This window comes from Clarias gariepinus, chromosome 9, assembly GCF_024256425.1.
Source record: "Clarias gariepinus isolate MV-2021 ecotype Netherlands chromosome 9, CGAR_prim_01v2, whole genome shotgun sequence".
In the NCBI taxonomy this organism is placed as follows: Eukaryota; Metazoa; Chordata; class Actinopteri; order Siluriformes; family Clariidae; genus Clarias; species Clarias gariepinus.
The window spans coordinates 116,866-134,137 of NC_071108.1; the positions used below are offsets into that span (position 1 = coordinate 116,866).

At 45.4% G+C, this 17,272-nt stretch overlaps 1 protein-coding gene across 4 annotated transcripts in view; it reads left to right on the plus strand.

Moving 5' to 3' along the window:
• tnni3k (TNNI3 interacting kinase) overlaps positions 1 to 17,272 on the plus strand; it is a 96,243-nt gene that overhangs the window by 51,909 nt on the left and 27,062 nt on the right. For all 4 annotated transcript variants that reach the window (XM_053504806.1, XM_053504807.1, XM_053504808.1 and 1 more), the window contains 3 exons: positions 14,781 to 14,873; positions 14,956 to 15,013; positions 15,163 to 15,357. In XM_053504806.1, coding sequence (XP_053360781.1) covers positions 14,781 to 14,873; positions 14,956 to 15,013; positions 15,163 to 15,357 — 346 coding nt within the window. The remainder of the gene's footprint in view (positions 1 to 14,780; positions 14,874 to 14,955; positions 15,014 to 15,162; positions 15,358 to 17,272) is intronic.

The following is a 17,272-nucleotide window of genomic DNA, read 5'->3' on the forward strand; positions in this document are numbered from 1 at the left end:
AGGACTGGAATTTCTCACAGTGTACCTCAGCCTCCAGGAACAAACTGGATTTTAATTGGACCTTTAACTCGACTGGACCTTTGACTGGGCCATTCTAACACATGGATATGTTTTGTTTTAAACCATTCCATTGTTGCCCTGGCTTTATGTTTAGAGTCGTTGTCCTGCTGGAAGGTGAACCTCCGCCCCAGTCTCAAGTCTTTTGCAGACTCCAAGAGGGTTTCTTCCAATATTGCCCTGTATTTGGCTTCATCCATCTTCCCATCAACTCTGACCAGCTTCCCTGTCCCTGCTGATGAGAAGCACCCCCAGAGCATGATGCTGCCACCAGCATATTTGACAGTAGGGATGGTGTGTTCAGAATGATGTGCAGTGTTAGTTTTCCACCACACATAGCGTTTTGCATTTTGGCCAAAAAGTTCCATTTTGGTCTCATCTGACCAGAGCACCTTCTTCCACATGTTTGCTGTGTCCCCCACATGGCTTGTGGCAAACTGCAAACGGGACTTCTTCTGGTTTTCTGTTAACAATGGCTTTCTTCTTGCCACTCTTCCATAAAGTCCAACTTTGTGCAGTGCATGACTAATAGTTGTCCTATGGACAGATTCCCCCACCTGAGCTATAGATCTCTGCAGCTCGTCCATAGTCACCATGGGCCTCTTGGCTGCATTTCTGATCAGCGCTCTCCTTGTTCGGCCTGTGAGTTTAGGTGGACGGCCTTGTCTTGGTAGGTTTACAGTTGTGCCATACTCCTTCCATTTCTGAATGATCGCATGAACAGTGCTCCGTGGCATGTTCAAGGCTTTGGAATTATTTTTGTAGCCTAAGCCTGCTTTAAATTTCTCAATAACTTTATCCCTAACCTGTCTGGTGTGTTCTTTGGACTTCATGGTGTTGCTGCTCCCAATGTTCTCTTGGACAACCTCTGAGGCCGTCACAGAGCAGCTGTATTTGTACTGACATTAGATTACACACAGGTGTGTGATAACTATGGTGAATGCACATTATGTTAAATGTTTTGATAAGATTGCTAAAAATGTTGTCTGCTTAGTGTGATATACAGTACAGTGGATACATGTCATGTTGATGTGATTCTGAAAATGTTTGTTGACTGCTTATTTGTGCTTACTTGGGGGAAAATGTTCTGTGCCTTTAAATAGTGCTTCCTGTTAATCGGCATACCTGTGTTATGACATCATCGCATGCCTCAGTAGGTGGCGAACATGTGCTGTGCTTCAATCGTGTTAAATACATTTACATTTAGGCATTTGGCAGACGCTCTTATCCCGAGCGACTTACATTTTTATCTCATTATACATCTGAGCAGGTGAGGGTTAAGGGCCTTGCTCAAGGGCCCAACAGTGGCAACTTTGTGGTTGTGGGGTTTGAACCTGGAATCTTCCGAACTGTAGTCCAATCCCTTAACCACTGAGCTACCCCTGGCCAATAAATACAGCGTTAAGAAGCCATCACTGCTGCGCATGTCTTTAATTAATTTTCTTAATTAAAACTTCTGTTCAGTCTGTTCAGGAGTGTTACAAATTTGGAGGCACCGCTGGGATTGATGTCGAACGGTCATTCCTCCCAATCGTCAGGAACCGCCCATTGACATTCACCCTTTAACTAACCAGACGTGAAGCAGTTGAGTGGAGTGACAAGGCAGAGCTGATTGAGAGGAGCGTGCACTTGAGGTACAGCGACCACCAGAGGCAGCTGAGCTCAATCAGATAAGTCAAAGTTCACATCTAACACTGTGAGACGTGATAGTAGGGATGGATGCCTTAAGCAGCTTACAGGAAGAAATTGGTGAGAGACTGTGTATGTTACCAAGGACAAAATTAATTCAATTAAGTGAGTTCCTGGAAATTCATACAGAAGATATAGCCAATGTCACACGCCTGTCTTTAGTCAGTCTTCTCAGTAATCATCTGATACGGAGGGAGCTAGAGGAGCTTGAGGATGCGGGCATGGCTGAGCTACTAAGTATAAATACGAAATTTATTAGAATTATATATTATATAAATTAGAAAATATAAATGAGTGAAATGATGATAACTGATGTGCATGAAATTGAAGCAAGCCCAACTCCAGGACACAGAGAGTTAAAAATTTTAGGTTTCATTGGGGAGCCTGGCCAAAAAGACAGATTAACCTTTTCCAGCCTGGCCCGTCAAATTGAAAGTGGACTCAATAAGGGTTATCCAGAGCAAGAGATAGTTGATTCTGTGATTCGTGCCATTATGCCAGGCCTTCAATTACGTAGCTACTTGGAAGGAAAGACAGATTTGACCCTACTGATGTTCAGACGAATACTCCATTCCCATTACCAAGAAAAGAATGCTACAGAGTTGTACAAGCAGTCGACTGCAGAATCACAACGTGCAAAAGAAACACCTCAAACTTTTCTTATACGTGTACTTGACTTAAGGCAGAAAATTCTCTTTGTTTCACAAGAAGATGAGTCGGGTTTAAAATATGATCCAGCTCTAGTGCAAAACGTTCCTGCACACTGTATTAACAGGTTTACAGAATGACCGTATCTAGAGCGATCTCCAACTGTACTTGGCAGACACTACAGTTACAGATAAAACACTGTTGGAAAAGTTGAATGTAGCATGCTCCTATGAGGCAGAGAGACAGAGTAAACGGAGGGGCGACAGATATGCTGCTGTCAATGTCACTCAGTTAAGTGAACCAATCCAGTCAAAAAGTAAACAGAAACAGCCAAAGATTGATTTGATGTCACAGTTGAAAAGTTTAAGTGAAGAAATTATGCAGATTAAAGAATCAATACAGCAAGGTCCAGTTTCACCACAACAGTGCTGTGTTGTCAACAGTGATGTTTCAGCTTTAAGAACAGCCCATCAGTCCATCTTAGAGGAAAATCAGGGACCACAAAATCAGGTCTTGAGGTTAAGTCAGAAGGGAAGCGAACAACAGCAGCATCCCCTCCAAGCTTCTACTTTCACACCACAGCCATATCAACAGCGGATGAACCCAGTGTCGATGCAGTACTTCCAGTCAACACAGTATGCAGCTCAGGGCTTCAGTCCCCAGCAGTTTCATGCAGGGTCAAAGTTCTAAGGTGAAGAACAAAACATAACACAAAACAGACACAAAACAGATGCATTGTGGGTCACAGGATCCCAAGTATGCATTGTAGACCAGCAGTGGAAGGATCAGTACATACCTGGAGTAAAGATACAAGATGTTTCAGAGTTAACAGAGACCCCAGACAACTTAAATCTTGTTGCAGCCAATGGTTCCAGCATGTGTAGAAATCACATTCAGTTTGGTCATTAGTCATTCCAGTGCTCATTCTGAAAGGTCAGCAATTGTCCAAGCCGATCATTGGGTACAACGTGATTGAGAAGGTGATGAAACAGAGCGAAGCAAGTGGGCAGGGCGATGTAAGTAAAGAGCTTTTGAACAAGACTGTTCGATGTGCCTTTCCAAGTTTGAGAAGAGGTAAAGTCCAAACATTCATTAACCTGGTGACAGCCGAGAGTTTAAGTGAATATTTAGTCAAGACTTCGAAAGAATGTGTTAATGTGCCAAAATGTGCAAATGTGCAGGTCAAGTGTCAAGTAAAAGCCCCATGTAAGAAACAGGATAGGATCGTGTTGTTTGAACAGTCAGTCAACCCGCAGTACCCTGATGGACTGGAACCTCTTGAAACACTCTTGACTTTGAAAAAAGATAGCCGACCTGTGATTCAGATTGGTGTCCAGAATGTGACATCTGTCTGGTGGGAAGGACTGAGCTTGGAACAGTACAAACTATAAAATCAGTATTACCAGCAACAGCGTCATCATGTGTAATGACAGCCTGTGTTAATGAGAGTTCTAAACAAACAAGTGAAAATGACAGCAAAGAAGCGTGGGACCCACATATGGACGTGAGTCATTTGTCTTCCCAACAGCAACAGAAAATCAAACAGATGCTCCGAGAGGAGTGTAATTCCTTTTCAAAGTCAGATGAGGACATCAATTTGACGGACCAGACACCTGTTGTGCGAATGTACACGTCTGTTCCGAAACCATTGTACCAAGAAATTAAAGATTACCTAGAAGACTTGATCGCCCAGGGGTGGATTGAAAAATCTCATTCACCTTACGCGTCACCAATTGTGTGTGTCAGGAAGGTAGCCTGAAGTTGTGTATTGATTACAGGGACCTTAATCGGAAGACCGTTCCAGACCACCAACTGATTCCAAGAGTACAGGACATACTGGATGGCCTGGGCGGAAATAGATGGGTCTCCTTGCTAGACCAAGGGAAGGCGTACCATTAAGGGTTTATGACCCCAGAGAACAGACCACTGACCGCATTTACTGACCGTGAGGATTGTATGAATGGGTCCGTATCCCTTTTGGGCTCATGAATGCACTTGCCGTGTTTTAGCAATTTATGGAAGGATGCTTGGAAGGATTGCGTGACAAGATTTGTGTACCTTACTTGGATGACATCTTGGTCTTCTCAAAATCCTTTAATGAGCATGTTGAGGCAGTAAGGGAAGTCTTACAGTGGTTGCGGTCACATGGGGAAAAACTAAAGCCAAAAAAATGTGAGTTGTTCAGAGAGGAGGTCCAAAAAGGTTGAAAAACAAGAAACCTACCACAGTAGGAGAGTTAAGAAAGATATTGGGGTTGTTAAGCTACTACCGCTCTTACATCAAGGACTTCTCAAGAATTGCTTGCCCTCTGTATGACCTACTGAAAAGTGACGGCAACAAAGTACAAACAAAAGGTAAAGGGAAAAGAGGGACTCACCTCAAGAGTCACATGGTTCCATCAAGTCAGTTGATTGAGTGGACAGAGCAACACCAAGAAACACTTGAAAAACTGTTTGATTGTTTAGTCAAGCCACCTGTGCTGGGGTTCCCGGACTTTACTAAACCATTCGTACTACACACCGATGGATCAAATCAGGGATTCGGAGCTGTTCTGTATCAGCACCAGGATGGAAAGCTGAGAGCGATTGCATACGGATCGAGAACATTCACAGCAGCAGAACAAAAGTATCATTTGCACAGTGAAAAGTTGGAATTCCTGTCTCTAAAATGGGCCATCACAGAAAAGTTCAGGGACTATCTATACTATGCCCCAACGTTTACCATGTACAGTAACAACAATCCCCTTACTTATGTCTTGACTGCCAAATTGAACGCGACAGGATGCAGATGGGTAGCAGAGCTTGCCAATTTCCATTTCACCACCCTGTATCGGCCAGGAAAGGAAAACATTAATGCTGAAGTGTTATCCAGATTGACCACGGTCTCAGAGGAAACTATGCCAGAGTATACAGAGGAACTTTTATCAGATTCGATCGGAGCTATGATACAGGTAGTGCCATGGTCCTTTGCTGTACCTTGCCAAAGTTCACCAATAAGAATTGAAATGTGTATGGCTTCAACAGAACCCCTGTCAAAGGAAGAAATCAAAAATTTCAAAGGGAAGATAAGGACATAGAGCTTGTAATTAATCACTTACAATCAGGAGTAAGACTTCCTGCTAAGCAGTGAAGGGCTGCGGGCCCCACCGTCAAAGGATTGATCAGGGGCTGGGACAAGTTGATGCTGAATGACGATGGTATCCTGCGGAGAAAGACAGCACAGAGAACTCAGATGGTCCTGCCAGAAAAATTTTGAAAAATGGCACTTGAAGAATTACATGATAAAATTGGACACCAGGGTGTCGATCGTACCACAAGTTTGATAAGAGACCGCTTCTTTTGGCCCCACATGCAGCAAGATATTGAGCATTACGTGTTAAGATTTTGCTTTTGCATTCAACTGAAGAAACTGTATAGAGGTAAGGGCACCCCTTAAACAAATTACGACAACTTGTCATGACTCGAGCTGGGGTTGATTTGTGCGAGAATAGGGAAAGGGCCGATGTATTTGGGGGACAGTTTGCGACAGGGGAGGTGGAGGTGAAGGTCTCGTGTCGAGAGCCATACCCGATCGCCTACCTGGAGCGGAGGGCTTTCCCTTCGTCGTCTGTCAGCGAATTCTTGAACCGAACTACTGCTTGGGAGATTTTTGTGTGTGCATCCTCCCACACTGTCTCCGCTCTTTTAAACCATTCATCCACCATGGGCACATCGGTGGCGGTGGCGTCCCAGGGACAGAGCGGGGGCTGATGCCCAAGCACACACTGAAACGGTGTTAGGCCGGTTGCGGAGTGATATAACGAGTTTTGTGCGTACTCCGCCCAGATTAGACAGTCTGCCCATTCATGTTGTCGGCTGCTACAATATGCACAAAGGTATCTCCCGAGCTCTTGGACAGTCCGCTCTGCCTGTCCATTTGACTCGGGGTGATAGCCCGACGTTAGGCTAACAGTGGTCCCCAACTTCTGGAAGAACGCTTTTCAGACTTTGGCGATAAATTGGGGACCACGATCGGAAACAATATCCCCAGGGATGCCATAGCAGCAAAACACTGTTTCGAATAGGGTTTCCGCTACCTGGAGCGCTGACGGGAGAGAGCCAAACGGGATGAATCGGCATCCCTTGGAAAATCGATCGACCACTACTAAAACAGTTGTGTACCCTTTAGACACCGGCAGCTCCGTTACAAAGTCTACCGCAAGGTGGGACCACGGCCTGACTGGTGTAGGTAGGGGCATTAGTTTACCAACTGGCAACCCCTGAGGATGTTTTGTGGTTGCGCACACCGTACAAGATAAAACCACTGTTCTCACCGTTTCCTTCATACGTGGCCACCAATACTTTTGATACAAAGTTTTCAGCGTACGTGTTATCCCGGGGTGTCCCGAGGAGGGATTAGTGTGGGCTTCCGCAGTTATTTGATCACGAAGTGCCTCCGGGACGAAGGTTCGATTGGGAGGACATTCGTTTGGCACGGGATTAACCCGTGCCCACCAAGTGATCTTCGCATCGATTTCCCAGAGTACGGGGGCGATGATTAATGCGGAGGGCAAGATGGGCTCTGGGTTTGGTGTAGAGGGTGGTGTTGGATAATATCGGGAGAGCGCATCTGCCTTTTTATTTTTGGAACCTGGTCGATACGTAATATGAAAGCGAAATCGTGTGAAAAACAGGGCCCATCGGGCTTGATGAGGGTTCAATCTTTTGGCTTGTTGGATGTATTCTAAATTACGGTGGTCAGTCAGGACTATGAATGAATGTTTGGCTCCCTCTAGCCAGTGACGCCACTCCTCTAACGCCGCTTTTACTGCTAGTAGTTCTCTATTCCCGATGTCATAGTTTCGCACAGCAGGTGTCAGTTTGCGAGAAAAAAAGGCGCAGGGGTGGAGTTTTTCGGGTTGACCGTGGCGTTGTGACAGCACCGCCCCTATTCCTACCTCCGATGCGTCGACCTCGATAATAAATGGCTTATCGGGGTTAGGAAGCCGCAACACAGGTGCGGTGGTAAATGCCGTTTTAAGTCTCTGGAAAGCAGTTTTCGTTTCCGCTGTGAACGGGACTAATCGCTTGAGCTTTCCCTTTAAGAGGGAAGTGAGCGGTGCTGCCATAGAGCTAAAATTGCGGATAAAACGCCGATAGAAATTGGCGAACCCAAGAATACTCTGTAGCTCCTTTGACTGGGGTTCCGGCCATAGAGTTACCGCCTCCACCTTAGACGTTTCCATCTCGACCCCCTGTGGTCCTATGCAATAGCCGAGAAATACAATCTCACGTTTGTGAAACTCACACTTCTCCGCCTTCGCATACAGCCCGTGTGCGCGCAGACGGCAAAGGACGGCGGTTACATGAATGAGGTGTTCGGAATATGACCGCGAGTATATCAGAATATCATCCAAATATACTATCACAAAACGGTTAAACATATCCCTAAACAAGTCATTCATAAACCCCTGAAACACCGCAGGTGCGTTTACCAATCCATACGACATTACATTATACTGATAATGCCCTAATGTAGTGCTAAACGCAGTCTTCCATTCGTCGCCTTTACGCATACGAACGAGATTATAAGCGCTGCGGAGGTCGAGCTTTGTGAAGATGGACGCGCCTCTGAGTTGGTCGATAGCGGCCAGAACCAACGGCAGTGGGTGCTTATATTTTACTGTCACTGCATTGAGACCTCTATAATCAATACATGGCCTTAAACCTCCGCCTCGAGGCGGGGGGACGTGGACCTGTTGATGAGCCCCTGTCGAAGAGCCTCCTCCACGTACTCCTCCATAGCCCGGGTCTCTTCCCGGGATAATGGATAAATACGCGAGCAAGGCGGTGTTTTTCCCGGCAGGAGCTCAATCGCGCAGTCCCACGGACAACGAGGGGGAAGCGACTGCCCTATGACTAAACACATCTTCAAACTGCGCATACTCTGGTGGCACGTTGGTTGAGACTTGGGCACGCGGGCTTTCTATATTAGTCGTTTGGACCGTCAATGATAACGGTGTACAGAATTTCACGCATCTGGGGGCCCAAGAGGTGATGCGAGCCTTGGTCCGATCGAAATTAGGGTTATGAAAACCGAGCCAGGGTAGACCCAGTACGACGGACTGGTCAGATCGAGGAAGCACATCAAATTTTATTTCCTCGGTGTGACCGGGGAAAGTTAATCGAAGGGGCGCAGACATACTTGTAACTTGTAACTTGATTGTTTCAGGTGTCGGCCATCCAGAGCTTTAATAGTTATCGGGTACGGAAGCTTCGACACAGGAGCTCGCAGCGAGGAAAGAAGGGTAGATGAAATGAAATTTCCAGCCGACCCGGAATCTATTAGAGGGAAAACAGACAAAGAGCAGTTATTATATGACAGGTGAGCCTTTAAACAAAACGGTAGGTGGGTGCGAGATGGGGTGAGGTGTGTTACTTTGAGCAGTGGACACGAGCGAACTTGGTGCTGTCCCCCCCACAGTACAGACACAGTCCTGCTGTTAAGCGCCACGCTCTCTCCGTCGCCGACAAGTGGGAAGAGCCGACATCCATCGGCTCTGCTGAAGACCCTTCGTTCATGGTTTGCAGTAGCTGGCTGGGATGTTCTCTGCGGCGGGGCTCCAGCTTCTTATTGGGAGGTCGGGGGGTTGAGCGTCGTTGCTGAGCACGGAGGTGTTGGTCGAGTTTAATTGCGAGTGTGATGCACTCCTCGAGTGTCATCTCGGCATCTCTGCATGCAAGTTCAAGTTGAATGTCGGGGTTGAGTCCGTCTCGAAACCGTGCTAGCAGGCTTCTGTCACACCACCCGCTCTCTGCTGCCAGAATTTGAAATCGTACCGCGTATTCCGCCACGGGATTGCTGCCCTGCCGAATTCTCATCAACTGTTGTTCCCCCGACCTCCCCTGATCAGGGTGATCGAACACTGCACGATGGGCCTCGATGAATCGGGGATAGCGGGCTGTCGTAGCTCCTCCCGCGTTCCACACCGCAGTAGCCCAGTCCAGGGTCCTTCCCGTGAGCTGTTGTGTAACGAAGCTTATTCTTTGCGGTTCGGTCATGTGAGGGAATTCAGCCATGTACAGCTCACAGGCTAGGAGGAAGCGCTTACATCCCTCGGGGTCTCCAGCATATCGCTCTGGAGGTGCTGGGCGCGGTGGTGATGGTGTGGTGGATTGACGCGGAGAGGTTGGAGGAGACCGTGCGGTGACAAGCTGGCTCACACTGCACGCGAGGTCATGCACGGCTCGAGCTAGGCTTTCAATCTCCCGCTGTTGGTCTTGAAGGTAGCGGCGCATGCTTGTAGGCTCGTCAGGTAAGGGGATACCTGCTGCGTCCAGACGGGTCCGTTCATCTGTCATGATTCGAGCTGGTATGAGATGGACGCAAATGCAGGGGTTAAGTTTGCAAGTCTTTTACTGCTGTGTCAGAGGTGAACAAAAGGATAAACTTAGTTATATAAAAAAAAAAAAACACTCTCTCAGGCCGGGTCAGCAGGCGGGATCTCAGGAGGACAATCACAATTAAAGAATCTCTAGGTACCGAAAACATAAGACAAAGATCACAGCCTTTCACTGAGAACTGCTCAGCCTTGAACTTGACACACTTCCCCTTCATGCACCGGCCCGGACCCTGCAGACACTGTTCAGTCCTGAGGAGGAGAGACCAAAAACACGAACAAATGTTATTGACACACACATGGATGGGAACGACAAACCAACAGTGAACAGACAAGTGCCTACGGGTTCGGCTGGTTTAAATAGGGACACACAAGGGCAAGACACAGGTGAAACTAATTATACATTCCTGAGAGACATACCAACACAGACACACTAGGGGGAGACAAAGCGGTGGCTCAGTAATCCGGTGAACTTAACCTTATTCCCCGGGACAGTGGTGGCACAGGTGTGACACAACTTGCCCATTTGAGCTTGTCTCAGTGGACTTACTTCATTTAGAAAAATGTACAGGAGGATACAAGTATATGCTGGTCATTGTTGACCATTTTACAAGATTTGCACAAGCGTATGCGACAACATCAAAGTCGAAAACGGTGGCATACAAAATATTTAATGACTTTGCTCTCAAGTTTGGATTTTCGCTAAGGAATCCACCATAATCAAAGGGGTGAGTTTCAGAACCAGCTGTTTACTCAACTGCAAAAGCACAGTGGGATTACTGCATCAAGAACCACCATGCTGCTAGATCTGCTAAACTTTCATCTGTCCTCATCCTCCTGGACCTGTCAGCTGCATTTGACACCGTAAACCACAAGATTCTATTATCTATTCTTACAAGCCTTGGAATTTGTGGAACAGCATGGCAATGGTTTGCTTCTTACCTAAAAGATAGGTCATATGAGGTAACATGGAGGGGATCTACATCTGCCCCACGTAGACTCTCTACTGGTGTCCCGCAGGGCTCAGTACTTGGTCCTCTTCTGTTCTCCCTCTATACCCGGTCTCTTGGTAAGGTCATATCATCGCATGGATTCTCATACCACTGTTATGCAGACGACACCCAACTTGTTCTCTCCTTTCCTCCCTCTGACACTCAGGTTTCCACCCGGATCTCAGCATGTCTGGCAGACATCTCATTTTGGATGGCTGCTCATCAGCTGAAGCTCAATCTCAGTAAAACCGAACTGTTGTTTATCCCTTGTGACTCATCTCCAGGTCAAGACCTTGTGATATCCATGGACAACAACCAAATCACTCCCTCAGCCACTGCCCGCAATCTTGGGGTAACCGTGGACAATCATCTGTCATTTTCCCCACACATCGCTAACCTTACTCGCTCTTGTCGATTTCTTCTTTACAATATCAGAAGAATTCGCCCATTTCTTTCTTCACAGGCTACTCAGGTGCTTGTTCAGTCCCTTGTTATTTCAAGACTGGACTACTGCAACTCACTCCTGGCAGGCCTGCCTTTGTCCACGATTCGTCCTCTGCAACTGATCCAGAATGCAGCAGCACGACTCGTTTTTAACCTTCCCAAGTTCTCCCACACCACCCCACTCCTCCGCTCCCTGCACTGGCTTCCTGTAGCTGCCCGCATCAAATTCAAAACACTGATGCTTGCCTACAAAGCTAAAAATGGCCCAGCACCCACTTACCTCTCTGCGCTAATTACACCACGCACTGCACCACGTTCCCTCCGATCCTCCAGCACTGCTCGCCTCATCCCACCATCTCTCAGGGATCGAGGGCGGCATTCATCCACGCTCTTTTCTGTTCTGGCACCTAGGTGGTGGAATGAACTTCCTCTAGATGTCCGTACATCAGAGACTTTGACTATCTTTAAACGACGACTCAAGACGCATCTGTTTCTCCAGTACTTGGACTAACCCCCCCGGAAAAAAAAAAAAACCTCTTCTCAGATGTGTTGGACTAATGGTACTTAGTTATTAACCTAGTTAACCCAGTGTAAGTATGTATCCAATGTTGTAAACATTAAAGCACTTTTTGTAAGTCGCTCTGGATAAGAGCGTCTGCCAAATGCCTAAATGTAAATGTAAATGTAAGAACCACCCCATATCACCCCCAGGGGAATGGACAGGTGGAGAGATTCAATCGAACACTGTTGCAAATGTTGAAAACTCTCACCGAAAAACAGAAATCAACTTGGAAAAGCTCACTAGATAAATTTATCTATGCCTACAATTGTACAAAAAGTGAAGTGAGTGGCTTCTCTCCATTTCAGCTTGATGTACTCTTTGGGCTTAGTGATGGTAGCCCATCTACGAGCCAAAGTAAATACTTGGAAGCATGAAAACGAGGGATGCGAGAAGCACAAGAGATAGCCAGGGAACATGCAAAAAAGGCAAGTGAACGCAATAAAAAGAATTATGACTAAAAGGTGAGATATACTGATCTGGACCCTGGCGGCAGAGTCCTAGTGAGGAACTCTGGAATTATTGGGAAGAGCAAGTTCATGTTGTTGTAAGTGGCAGAGGATTCACCAATCTATGAGATCAAGCCTGAACAAGGGAAAGGAAGGTCACGAGTATTACACTGAAACCTTCTAATGCCCTGCGATCACTTACCTCTTGAGATGGAGCCCACGAGACACAAACCAAAGCGGAGACAAGTACAGGAGAAATCCAGCGTACATGTAGACAGGATGGGAGAAAGTGAATTGGAAAGTGACAGTGACTCTGAGCATTATGTGCCAGTTAAACTAGTACAGTTGAAGAAACATCCAAGTAGTTGTGGTCAGAGACAAGAGGAAGTACAAATACAAACTATTCCCACTAAGTTGCTGGCGCATGAGAATGAATCGGACAATTCTGCATCACTAGAGCTTGAATCAGCGCAGTTACCTTCAGTTCAGACAGAACAAGATTTTCCAACACCCATCAATATACCTGTGCAGGAACCAGCTGAAACAGGAGAGTCAAGTGTTGGGTTTGGAGGGATGTATTGTAAAAATTCAGTGAGGCAAAGACGACCACCAAAAAGATTCACGTATGACAGTTTAGGCACACTTACCTGTTACAAAATCCAAATAACTGGTCCAGAATGTAATCAACCCTTTCCTAATGTGTGGACACCTGCTGTAACGCCTTGGGTGCCATTGATGGTCGCCTACCAAGGACAACATTCTGTCTGTCTTTAAGCATGCATTGACAAAAATTACAATAACATACACACCAATTTTTTGGACTTTGAAAGAACTGGTGCAGGACTTTTCAAGTGTATGTGTGTGCATACACACATACACTTGAGCTGCACAGTTTTGAGTTCTGAGGAACATGGACTGTTTTGCTAGGCTAATAAAAAGAGTTTTTGACACTTAAGAGACTTTGAATCGTTATTATTTTTTGTTTGTCTACTTGGCACAGGCCTCGGACTTAACAGTGATTTTTGTACACTGCAGCTGACTTCCTTTTTTTGTTGTTGTTGTTTTTGTGATAAAGGTGAGGTCCTGGACTTTAAATCCTTTTTCTCTCCCTTTTAATTGGACAATTGGTATATTGCATTTGGGGCACGAAAGACTTTTAACCAGATGCCCAGGATTATGTAAAAAAAATAAATAAATAAATGTTGTTAAAGCGAGTGTGTAACTGAATCTGGATAGGTGGGTAGACAGTTCCTTGATGGAAAGTGCTAGAAGTTTATTAGGACATTAGTCTTATCCTGTAGGGGAGAGTGTGATAACCATGGTGTAAAAGTGTAAAAACTTTTTCTTGTGTTACTGGAGACTTTTGGAGACTCTGATGTGTCTGTACTGACTCTTCTCAACTTGCCACAGCAGCTGCCGCCGCCGGCCCCTCCCCCATCCCAAAGCACTCACAGACAGGCCTGTCCTCTCGCAGGAGTCCCCCCCAGCTGCAGGAGATGCTCACTTCTACGAGTCTCGACTGCAAATGAATTGCCCATGAATTGCCCGCCGTTAAGTGATGCCGCCCTGGCTTGTAAGCGGGATGTAAATTAAAAATATCTTGTTCCGATGCATATTAAAAAATGTTCTTTGTCTAAAATAAATTGCTGCACAAGAATAAATCGCTGCGTTTAACTTAAACAGCCTCATTACTCATCCTCTGTGTGTGTGCTTCTCTGTGACTTTAGCATAAACATATAGCTCGCTAGTTCATCATGTCTCAGTCAAAACCATACTCTCAGAAATTCAGAAAGGAGTGGGAATCAAATCCTGAATTCAACGGATGGTTGAAGCCTTTTATTGGAGATAATACACGGGCATACTGCCTGTATTGCAAGACTGATTTTTATGCCAAACTTTGCGATATAAAAAAACACATGTCAACTCAGAAACATACACAAAAGGCAAAGCCTTACAATAGTTTCACACAAAACAAACTGCAATTTATGGTAAAAAAAAAAAAATAACTCTTCAAAAAAAGCTGAAGCCACCATGGCATTAGTTATCGCTGAACACTGTTCTATGCTGGCATGTGATCACGTTGGAGAAGCATGTAAAGCTGCTTTTTCACACTGTGCAGCGTGCAAATTATGTGATGACGTAATCATCTAGCAACTTCTAGCGACTTCTACGACAGCCAATAGCTACTTTCCTTACTGACGAGTTGGCAACACTGCATGTGCTGTGATTCATTCGTGTTAAATTCAGCGTTGAGGAAGCTGCTGTAAAATCACTGCTGCGCATGTCTTTAATTAATTTTCTTAATTAAAACTTCTGTTTAGTCTGTTCAGGAGTGTTACAAATAATGTATGATTTTCGTTCCACTTCTCAAGTGTACACAACTTTGTATTAGTCTTTCACATAAATTTCAATTAAATTGATTCATGTTTGTGGCTGTAATGTGACAAAATATGGAAAAGTTCAAGGGGGCCGAATACTTTTGCAAGCCACTGTATTTACTAATAAACTTAACATCTAAACATTAGTGTACATGTACATATGTGTGTGTGTCTGTGTGTTTGCAGAGAAAGCTGATGTCTTGCTACTCAGAGCTAGTCTCCCATCTCATTTCCACCTGCAGCTCTCAGAACTGGAGTTTCATGAGATCATCGGCTCTGGTGAGTGACCTCATCACAACACTGATAACATCATAGCACTGAATCACAGTTTGAACACCATCTGTAATATTCTTTGTTCTAGGCTCCTTTGGGAAAGTGTATCGAGGAAAATGTCGCAACAAGATCGTGGCCATTAAACGGTCAGGTTCTGTCTTTAAAGCTAGTTCACCATACTTTACCAAATCATCATTACAACAAACTGAAATGATCATGCCACACTGATATCATCACACCACAGTGACATCACCCCATTGCACAGTGCCGATTCTGTGTGTTGCATGTGTTGCAGGTACCGGCCCAACACGTACTGCTCAAAGTCAGACACGGACATGTTTTGCCGTGAGGTTTCCATCCTGTGCCGCTTAAACCATCCGTGTGTAATCCCGTTCGTGGGGGCATGTCTCGACGATCCGAGTCAGTTTGCCATAGTTACGCAGTTTGTCTCTGGAGGATCACTCTTCTCACTGCTGCATGAACAAAAACGGTAAGGAGCACGTGCACACACACACACACACAGAGTTACCAATGTGTTCGCGACTTTTGGCAGACGCCGTTAGCGACTTACATCTTATCTCTTTATATCTCTGAGTAGTAGAAGGCTAAGTGCCTTGCTCAGTGGTGCTGGGGTTTAAACCTGGGACCTTGCAATCAGTAGTCCAGCATATTAACAGCTAAGTTACCCCTAGTGTAATTCAATTCAGTTTAATTCAATTTTATTTGTATAGCGCTTTTTGCAATTTTTATTGCCGCAAAGCAGCTTTACACAATCAAAAGAATTATTTGGGTTTGTATGAAATGTGGATTTGTATGAATCAAAATGGTCAGTTTTTCCCTGGTGAGCAAGCCAAGGGTGACAGTGGCAAGGAAAAACTCCCTGAGATGGTAATAGGAAGAAACCTTGAGAGGAACCAGACTCAACTGGGAATCCATCCTCATTTGGGTGAAACAGAAAGCAGTAAATGATCTGCATTTATACAGTGTGTTAGGTGGCAGGCAGTTCAGCTATAATAGCTGATGTTAATTGATGTTAATATGGAGTGCAGGTAGTTATTGAAGACCCAGGTAGACTTGTAGGAAGTTCCAGTCCTGAACTATCGAACTGTCAAGTCCCCAGAGAAACAGTTGCCAACACCAGTCAAGGCCAGAACCATCTTCTAGGTAGAGAGAATTATCCCCAGACACCAGACGCATCCCAAAGAGACACACGGGGCATTCATGTGACGAGAACTTCAACCAAAAGCGGGGCACCAGGATGGGTCAGACAGGTCCGGAGGGCAGAGGAAGTCTGGATCACTGGCAGCTCAGGAACGACATGTGTAGCTCGACAGAGAGAGAGAAAGAGTGAAAGGGGGAGACAGGGAAAGAGAAAAAAAGAGAAAGAGGGGAAGAAAGAGAAGGAGAGGAGAGATGGCAGTTAGGTATGGTCACAGTCACACAATGTATTGTGTGAATGTATATTAACTGTAGAGTGCAAGCAGAGACTCCGGCAGGACTAACTATGACAGCATAACTAAAAGGGAGAGCCAGAAGGAAACACAAACATGAGGCCTTCTTGAGATGTAAAGCAAACAATCACCCCACTGTCAGCAAACCTGAGTGATCAATGAGAGTGAGGAAGACAGCATCTAAACATACCTGTTCACCATAATACTCTACATCCATGAGTCCCCCAGATCTGCTCCTTTACCTAAGGCTAATCTATTTATAAAAATGCTTGGCTAAATAAATAGGTTTTTAGCCTGGACTTAAACACTGAGACTGTGTTTGAGTCCCGAACACTATTTGGAAGACTATTCCATCATTTTGGGGCTTTGTAAGAAAAACCTCTCCCCCCAGCTATATTTTTCATAATACGCGGTACTGACAAGCAGCCTGCATCCTTTGATCGAAGTAAGCGTGGCGGTTCGTAAGACACTAGCAGTTCGCTCAGGTACTGCGGCGCGAGACCATTTAATTCACAGGGAGCCAATGCAGTGAAGATAAGATAGGGGTGATGTGCTCATATCTTCTGGTTCTAGTGAGGACTCTTGCTGCTGCATTCTGGACTAGCTGAAGCTTATTTATGCATCTAGCTGAACAACCAGACAGTAAGGCATTACAATAGTCCAACCTAGAGGTGATAAAAGCATGAACTAGTTTTTCTGCATCGTTTAGCGACAATAAATTTCTTATCTTGGCAATATTTCTGAGGTGAAAGAATGCTATCCTGGTAGTATTATCTACATGAGCTTCAAGTGAAAGGCTAGAATCAATAAACACACCAAGGTCTTTCACTGTTGCACTTGATGGAACAGAAAGGCCATCTAAAGTTACGGTGTGATCTAAAATTTTACTCCTATGACTAGAACTTCTGTCTTATCCGGATTTAGCAGAAGGAAGTTAATTAGCATCCAATTTCT